This window comes from Triticum aestivum, chromosome 1A (assembly GCF_018294505.1).
Source record: "Triticum aestivum cultivar Chinese Spring chromosome 1A, IWGSC CS RefSeq v2.1, whole genome shotgun sequence".
NCBI classification, from domain to species: Eukaryota; Viridiplantae; Streptophyta; class Magnoliopsida; order Poales; family Poaceae; genus Triticum; species Triticum aestivum.
In genome coordinates this window covers 433,264,780-433,273,187 of record NC_057794.1, presented here as the reverse complement: position 1 = coordinate 433,273,187, position 8,408 = coordinate 433,264,780, and the positions used below count along the sequence as shown (strand labels likewise).

Below are 8,408 nucleotides of genomic sequence, written 5' to 3'. Positions count from 1 at the left end.
AAATACACCTTACCACATAAGAATCTACGGATGCAATCAATAATGAATAACTAAACAGAGGAGATAATTTCATAGTTTAACTCTATATAAAGTAATTGTTGTAGGCATCATCATCTGAATTAACCCTTGGTGCCCTAAGTACTTTTCCTTTTCTTCTGAAATTAAAGGACAACACATAGAGCATAACTTTAGGCCGAAAGAGCCGAGCTAGAACCCATAGGCCCAAGTGGCTGTCGCTGCGCCGGCCAGCAGTACAAGGGGCAGGACTGAACTTTAATCAGTGAATCAAAAATGAACCACAGCACCTGCCAACTATTTGAATCTTTGCCACCAACCCTCTCTGTCTCGCTCCCTAGACCCCAATTCCCCCTCGAACCCCCATCTAGTAGTACAAGGGTCCGTGACATTGTTTGACAGTTTCCTCATGACGCAGCATCTGAAGAGATTGTCAATATCACACTATTCTTTTTTTGAAACGGATATATCACGCTAATTTCAAACATCACGAAAACGCAAGCCATATATATAACCAATATATCAACAGGCTTCACACCACCGTACAACAAATCTCAAATTCGCATGGAAGCTCATCGTTTATAATGGGATGACCGCCATGCAAATCTGCTATAACACACAGGAGCATCCTGAGTTGTTCAGACCAGACTAGAAATGAAGATCAAATCACACCCGCAACATTCTGCGGGCTCTATCCGGCTGGATCAAATAACCGTGTCGGAAGCTCCATTTTTTTCTCGCAAGAAGCTGGATCCTTAAGAGATAAAAGGAATCAGCTGAATTTCCCTATGCTCGACGAATCCGATCGGCAGACATCGCCACGACAGAGTGGACAAACCCTACAAATACAGGACATAGGTTCAGCTTAGCACAAAAATAAATACTGATACAGGGCACTGCGAAAAACTAACTGATGCCTACTGTATGAAGCAAAAGCAACTCAGGAAAACCAAGTTAGTATCTCTTAAATATGAATTAGAGGAATCAGTATTAATTTTAAGTTATGTTTCGAAGAAAACTTCTCATCTTTTGAATTAAAAAATTCAAACTGCATAAATGTAAGCACCCAAAATTATTTACTTTTATTATTCTGAAAGATTTAAAACACTACTACCTTTTAAGTTCACTGATTGCTAGGCGTTGAAACATTTCAAAGACAGCCTTCAATCACACAACATTCACGTGAAACCACATTTAATTCTGTAATACAGATAGATTCACTGCTCGTGAGTAGTGACTTGTGAGGTGTGACTATACCCCCATAATGTCTATCGGTAAGTCTAGTTGCCGCCTCTTTCACAGAGCATAAGGATGATATTTATCGATTATCATCAAAGATTAATGCTGTAATACCTCTCTATTATCTGGTCATACTGGCAGTAAGATTCAAATGTACCCATCAAAGAAGTGTACAGCTTAGTTTATGGTTGAACTTCGTAGTTCGAACGAAATCCCCAAAAGTTGCCCAAAAATCATTTACCAGAAAATAAGTTTTTCAAGTATGCAGCTCTTCCTTTAGAGAAGAACCAATTGTCGTGCTAGACAGCATGTCAAGGAATAGTATAGAGCTCTCATACCAAGGAAATTATCATATCATGTTGAATCAATCTTTTCCTTGATCTGAATTGGTAAGTTTCATGAACAATACCTGTGAATCTCTTTCAGCCACTTATCTACACATGTTAGATGAAATTCGTGATTGCATGGAAGTATGCGAACACAGTCTCCTTCTTCATATTCGACAAGGCAAATGTAGCATCTGCATTGTGGAGAAGGAATGGGAATAAATAATAAATAAATAGACGTGGCTGTTTAGATTTATTCAGTACATATCTACTATCATAAAAAACTGAAAAAAGAATGTTAACAAACAAGTAAACAGACATATAGTGCCAAAGACTCCACTGTCTTAAAACTGAAAAAGAACCTGCAGCTTAAATGGCAACTGTACAAATCCACATGCACAACCGAGGCTCAGGATCTTGCTTAGGGTGTTATATACATTCTTTATAATTATATACAGTCCAAAGCACATTCTATTGAACAGTCCAAAGCACATTTTTTAATAATTATATATATTCTGCTTCCCTGCACTTAAAATTCAATTATAAATGCCCACAGGTGTCTTTCCAGTCATATGAACTATTTTATCGTGAATGGTAGACTGTAGAATATGAGAAAATTGGAGTCCTCAAGCACCTAAAATATCTCATGTTTGTGTCCAAGAACTTGATTTCTTATCGAATAGCTCGGCTAATTTTGATTTTGTAATCAAATGGCTCAACTAAGCATGCAGCCACAGTTCAAAGGCAGTGGATCTAGATCCTTTTATATAGTGGATACACAAGCCTCTGCTTCACTTGCAGTCCTTAGAATTATCAGCAACAATAATGTCTATGCACAAGTGAACAAGGGTATTGACATTTCAGGTGTACCAACTTCCCATCACGCGCACGCAAGCTACGTTACTGAGTATGCCCAAACGTGCACCACCGAGTATTATCAATTAAAGAATTTCAAAACAAGCTTAATGGCTTACTGTGCAGCCTCATCAGTTTGGTGTTTCAACGGCTTTCTGTACACCTTGACAGGAAGACTCTCGACGATCTCCTTTGGAGCAGGAACGGATCCAATTGAAGGTAATGATGTCCTTGAGGATAAAGCAGCAGACTGTTGGTGGATTTCATCCAAGACCTACGAGAGGCATAAGCATGTGGGTGTAAGTTGGCATTTCTCCAAAAAAGAAAACAGCACTAACTAGAAAAATGTGCAGCACATACCTCAAAGAGTGCTTCTGCTAGCATAACAATTCTTGATATGCTAGCCCTTGTGCCGGATTCTTCATCAGGATTACCTGGTCGACTGCTTGCCCTGCAGTTGCAATTTCCTGTTCTATGTTGACCAGATAGAATGCATGATCTCTCATGACCTGATAAATTTTCAAACCTGCTGCCCAACCTTTGGAGAGCTCGGACCTGCCAAGAAAGCAAAAGCTATAAATATACAAGCAGGCAAGTCAGAAATGATCAAAATAGTCGAACTGTACACCACCTGAGATCGTATCCTCCTCCTCCTTTCAAGAAAAGCTGATCTCCGCTCAAGAAGATCCCGATTACTGGCCTCTCTTAGAGTTGCAGAGCCAGAATTGTACGTGCTGTTAGTTGAAGGTTCTGATTGCGGTTCGGAACCTCTGTCTGAATTAGTCCGTTGCATCACAGATGAATCTTGCCTCGCACTGGCATTTCCTGCTGTCCACACTGGTCTATCATAAAGTGAAGAGGTGAATAAACTATCTGAGAATGGAGTCCTCCTGAGGACCCTGTCACGAAGTCTTCCAACACTAAGTGTCCGGCTAAACCGGACACTGCCTTCAGAAGGTTCCTGGGGTCCCATCCTTCTGTGCGAATGCCTCAAGTTAGCATCTTCAGATTCCAGCAAATTTCTCCTAGCCTGATGAGCGGCTCTAGCTTGTGTTGTGACGCTATCCCTTAGCATATCCAGACTTGAATAAATCCCAGAAGTTGATGCACCACCTTGTTGAGGGATGCTTGCATCGGAAGGATGGTCCACATTTCCAATACTAGGATTAGCTGAAGAGGAGAGGCCGGTTGACATAATGGAGCATGCCACTGATGATCCCAAGCTGACGGCTCTACTCAACCCAAAGTTGACACCAAAGCATGGATGCGGCCGGTCAGAAGGATTTGGCGATTGGTCGTCGTCGACTGCAGTCCTGGTAGCAGTGACATTCTGCAATACATCATCACCTTGATCTCTGTCGGTATCTGATGAAGGCGTCGTTCTGCCTTCACTTGGATTCAGTTTAGGAGCTGATGGAGCATCATTATCTGATATGCCAATGTGAGCGAGTGAAGGCGTCTCCCCTCCCTTGCTTGACTGCAAACACAGGAATGTGCCATTTGATTACAAAAGGTAGGATTACTCCAAAGACTACACATCTCTTACATTCAACACAATAATAATCATTCAGAAAATCATCTATACTCATTTCACAACAAGAAAATCCATATACATTTGTCATAAGGGAACACGATCATTTTCCAACAACGATATATCCTGGCACATATAATTCACCGGAATTCACTCATTGTAATAAGTTATGAATCTACTGGCGAGGCACACTGAACAATCATCTCCCCATTAATAAAAAGAATAATGGCTCGACAACTCTGCAGAAATCCTAGAACCGAGACTAGAAATGACAGACAGATCAATCACGGACAAACGCAGGATCTACCACAAAGGAACATGCACATCCTATGTACTGAAACGCTTTCCATTGACCCGATTCGGGAAATACAGTCTGTATTGTTATTTTGGACCAAAGGAGCTCCGCGACCGATTCCACCAATGGCAAAAAAAAAAAACGAAGCGGCAGTCCGGCTTACCTCGACCCCTAGCGGCGGCGGCGCCGGCAGCGAAGAAGAAGGGTCAGACTCGGGCGTGAAGCCCCGGAAGCAGGAGTAGCTGGGCAGGCGCATCAGGCTCCTCCCCCTCGGCTTCCCATTCCGCGCCTTGGCCTCGCCGCCGGCCGGCGCCGGCGCCGGCGAAGCGGCCTTGCTGGTCCCAGATCCCATCCCGCGCCTGGCCTCGCCTATAGATCCGCGGATCCCAGCGCCATTGTTTGGATTCCACGCCTCACGCCCGCGCAGGTGGACGTGAAAGGCAGCAACGGCAAGCCAAGCAGCTCCTGCTCCCACTACTGCTGCTGCCACTGGTCCTAGCCAGCTTACCCGAGAAGGCTAGGTAAAGAAGAGAAGCGGGCGAGGTGGAGAGGAGAGTCAGAGAGATGGTCCAGTAAAATTAACGAGGGACTGCACCGTCCCTCCTCGGTTTGATTTGATTGGACAGTTACTAGTCTACTACTCCTACTCAATCAGGGATTAATAATGGCGCCCTGTGGTGTGGTGTGGAGATGAGCCTTCGATGAGCGTGCAATAATGCACTTTCCGCCACCACTTTTGGCTACTGTTCCACTTCCCTCTCTATTGTATTTTCGTTCGTGCGAGAGGACTCTTTGTTGAAAGTGCAGCATGTGCACGAGAGATTCGACATGGGATTTCCGGCAGACATTGCACTTTTTACGTGCAGCACTAGTAGTATACTAGTATAGTGCTGTGGAGTAGTAATTGGCGTCTTGATTTGAAATATAAGTATTTTGTCTCTTGCCGTGTCACGGAGAAACCCGAACAGTCATTTCCTGGACCAGCCTGTAGCTCCGGGTTAAAGCAGGCTAGCAGCAGCAGTACTCCTACCCTAGACCTAGGCCTAGACCTAGACGATGTGACGAGTCGAGAAGAGAAGCGGATAAATTGGTGGTGATGGTGGAGGCAGGCAGGGCCAGCGGAGCCGCGAAAGATCCAGCGGAGCAGTCAGCCGGGGGGGCAGGTGGTCCGTCTGCAGCAGCAGCAGCAGCAGCAGCAGCGCGGGGATCAAAGCGGCCCGCACTGGCCCGTCCGCATGTGGAGGCACGAGACGGAGACGAGACCGCGCCGATGACCGCGCCCGGGGCGCCCATCCATTTGCCGCGTTCCGGCTTCCCGGCCCCCCTGCCGCCCGCGCCCCACGAGCCGCTCCGCGTGGCCCGGGCGGGTGGGGGATATGCGTTGCTGCCGCCTGTGCGCGCCCGCGCGGCGGATGGCGGGATCGGTCGGGTCCGCGGGCGGGGGAGCGAGGCGACGTTTTCGGCGCTGTGCCGCCCGTGCCTCGTCCCGTCTGCGTCGGTTTTGTTTCGGCTCTGTGCCAAGGTGTACGGCATACGGGACTCTCTCTGCTTGGTTCGTTGCTCTGGATCGCTCGTGCCGTCTGACACGTCGCAGAACGGCTAGTAGTTCGTTGCGCTCTCTCGGCAGCTTTGAGGAATTGTCAGGCTTTGAAATGTACGGCGGGGGAACGGTTTGAAGTTTGTGGAATCAAAATGCGTGGCTCTGTTCAGTTTGATGTTTTTCTTTTTTTTCTTTCGAAAAAGGGTGAATTTTATTAGCTTAAAATGAAGCATCAAGATAATACAAACATGATGAGCACACACCCGGCCTCTACACAATTAGGATGCACACAACCAATACCAACCCACACAAAATACACGCCTGCAAATAGCAAAGTCATATAAAACCAAAGCTATGCATGAGCGAGAAAAAGAAAGAAAAAAAAAGTGATCAGTTCCATGATCGGCAAACTACAAGAAAGACCATATCCGCACCAACCGTCTCAAGACACCGTATGAACTTCGTGATTCTTCAACAGCAACGCCTTCAGGAAGGGAGCAACACTCAACGCCGTCATCACTGGATCCAGCGGTCAACGTCGGAATCTAGGTTTTCACCTTGAAGAAACTGTCTGAGCATATCCGAGCAATGCCTTCAACAAGGTAACGATGTATAACCATCGCCATTGCTAGAATTCTAATTTGGGCTTTCACCCCGGAGCTCGATATCGGGTACTTAAGAAGCACCGCCGTCGACGTCACAAATGTGTTGTCGCCACCACTTTTCCACTATCCCAGCAGCTATATGCGATGCGTCGCTGCACAATCATTCCTCTGCGTCAAGCCGATGTCCATAGTTTGCATCTCATTACCGAAGTGAACCATCGGATCTCAAGAGATGAACTCCCGAAGATCTTTCGTCGTCGTGGAGCCACAAGAGGTCGCCGCACTATCACAGGTTGTGGCCGCCATCGCTAGGCCGAACGAGATCTGGATCACCGTTACCGCTCGAGATACCATGCACAGATGAGGGAAGACTGAGCCGTCATCTAGCAAGGCCCGGCCCAAGCGACGCTAGAGGACGCACGCATTGGCTGGATCAAGTCCATGTGTCCCAGCGCGCCGACCCGCCGCCCGTCTCCGTGCCCACCAGATCCAGGTTGCCGCCGCGAGCACAAGCCAGCAAGGAGCCAACCCGAGGCACCACCGGTGTGACCCGTGTTGGAAATATGCCCTAGAGGCAATAATAAAATGGTTATTATTATATTTCTTGTTCATGATAATTGTCTATTGTTCATGCTATAATTGTGTTATTCGGAAATCGTAATACATGTGTGAATACATAGACCACAATATGTCCCTAGTGAACCTCTAGTTGACTAGCTCATTGATCAATAGATGGTTACGGTTTCCTGACCATGGACATTGGATGTCATTGATAACGGGATCACATCATTAGGAGAATGTTGTGATTGACAAGACCCAATCCTAAGCATAGCACAAGATCGTGTAGTTCGTTTGCTAAAGCTTTTCTAATGTCAAGTATCTTTTCATTAGACCATGAGATTGTGCAACTCCCGGATACCGTAAGAATGCTTTGGGTGTGCCAAACGTCACAACGTAACTATGTGGCTATAAAGGTGCACTACGGGTATCTTCGAAAGTATCTGTTGGGTTGGCACGAATCGAGACTGGGATTTGTCACTCCGTATAACAGAGAGGTATCTCTGGGCCCACTCGGTAAGACATCATCGTAATGAGCTCAATGTGACTAAGGGGTTGGTCACGGGATGATGTGTTACGGAACGAGTAAAGAGACTTGCCGTAACGAGATTGAACAAGGTATTGGTATACCGACGATCGAATCTCGGGCAAGTGCTATACCGGTAGACAAAGGGAATTGTATACGGGATTGATTGGATCCTCGACATCGCGGTTCATCCGATGAGATCATCGTGGAACATGTGGGAGCCAACATGGATATCCAGATCCCGCTGTTGGTTATTGGCCGTAGAGATGTCTCGGTCATGTCTGCATGATTCCCGAACCCATAGGGTCTACACACTTAAGGTTCGATGACGCTAGGGTTATAGGAAAGGTTTGTACGTGGTTACCGAATGTTGTTCGGGAGTCCCGGATGAGATCCAGGACATAACGAGGAGTTCCGGAATGGTTCGGAGACAAAGATTTATATACGGGAAGTCCTCATTCGGTCGCGGAAGTGTTCGGGGGTTTATCGGTATTGTACCAGGACCACTGAAAGGGTTCCGGGGGTCCACCTGCCCCGGAGGGCCCTATGGGCTGAATATGGAGGGGGAACCAGCCCCTAGGTGGGCTGGGCGCCAAACCCCCTAGGGCCCATGTGCCTAGGGTTTGGGGGAACCCTAAAGGGCGCGCCCCCTTGGCTTGGGGGGCAAGCCTTCCCCCCTTGCCCGCCGCCCCCCTCTAGATCCATCTAGAGGGGGCCGACCCCTCTCCCTTACCCCTATAAATAGAGGGGAGGTGGGAGGGCAGCCGCACCACATCCAAGGCGCAGCCCTCCCCCTCCCCAACACCTCCTCCTCCTCCCGCGACGCTTGGCGAAGCCCTGCCGGAGTACCACGCTGCTCCAACACCACCACGCCGTCATGCTGCTGCTGGACGGAGTCTTCCCCAACCTCTTCCTCTC

At 47.4% G+C, this 8,408-nt stretch overlaps 1 protein-coding gene across 1 annotated transcript; it reads right to left on the bottom strand.

Moving 5' to 3' along the window:
* Positions 1 to 493: 493 nt before the first annotated feature.
* Positions 494 to 4,949, bottom strand: LOC123054304 (E3 ubiquitin-protein ligase RLIM). The gene is made up of 6 exons (XM_044478041.1): positions 4,425 to 4,949; positions 3,067 to 3,912; positions 2,796 to 2,990; positions 2,555 to 2,709; positions 1,664 to 1,774; positions 494 to 854 (listed from the first exon to the last, which is right to left on the bottom strand). The coding sequence occupies exons 1-6, from the start codon at positions 4,611 to 4,613 to the stop codon at positions 788 to 790; spliced, it is 1,563 nt and encodes a 520-aa protein (XP_044333976.1). The 5' UTR covers positions 4,614 to 4,949; the 3' UTR covers positions 494 to 787.
* Between the last annotated feature and the right edge of the window lie 3,459 nt (positions 4,950 to 8,408).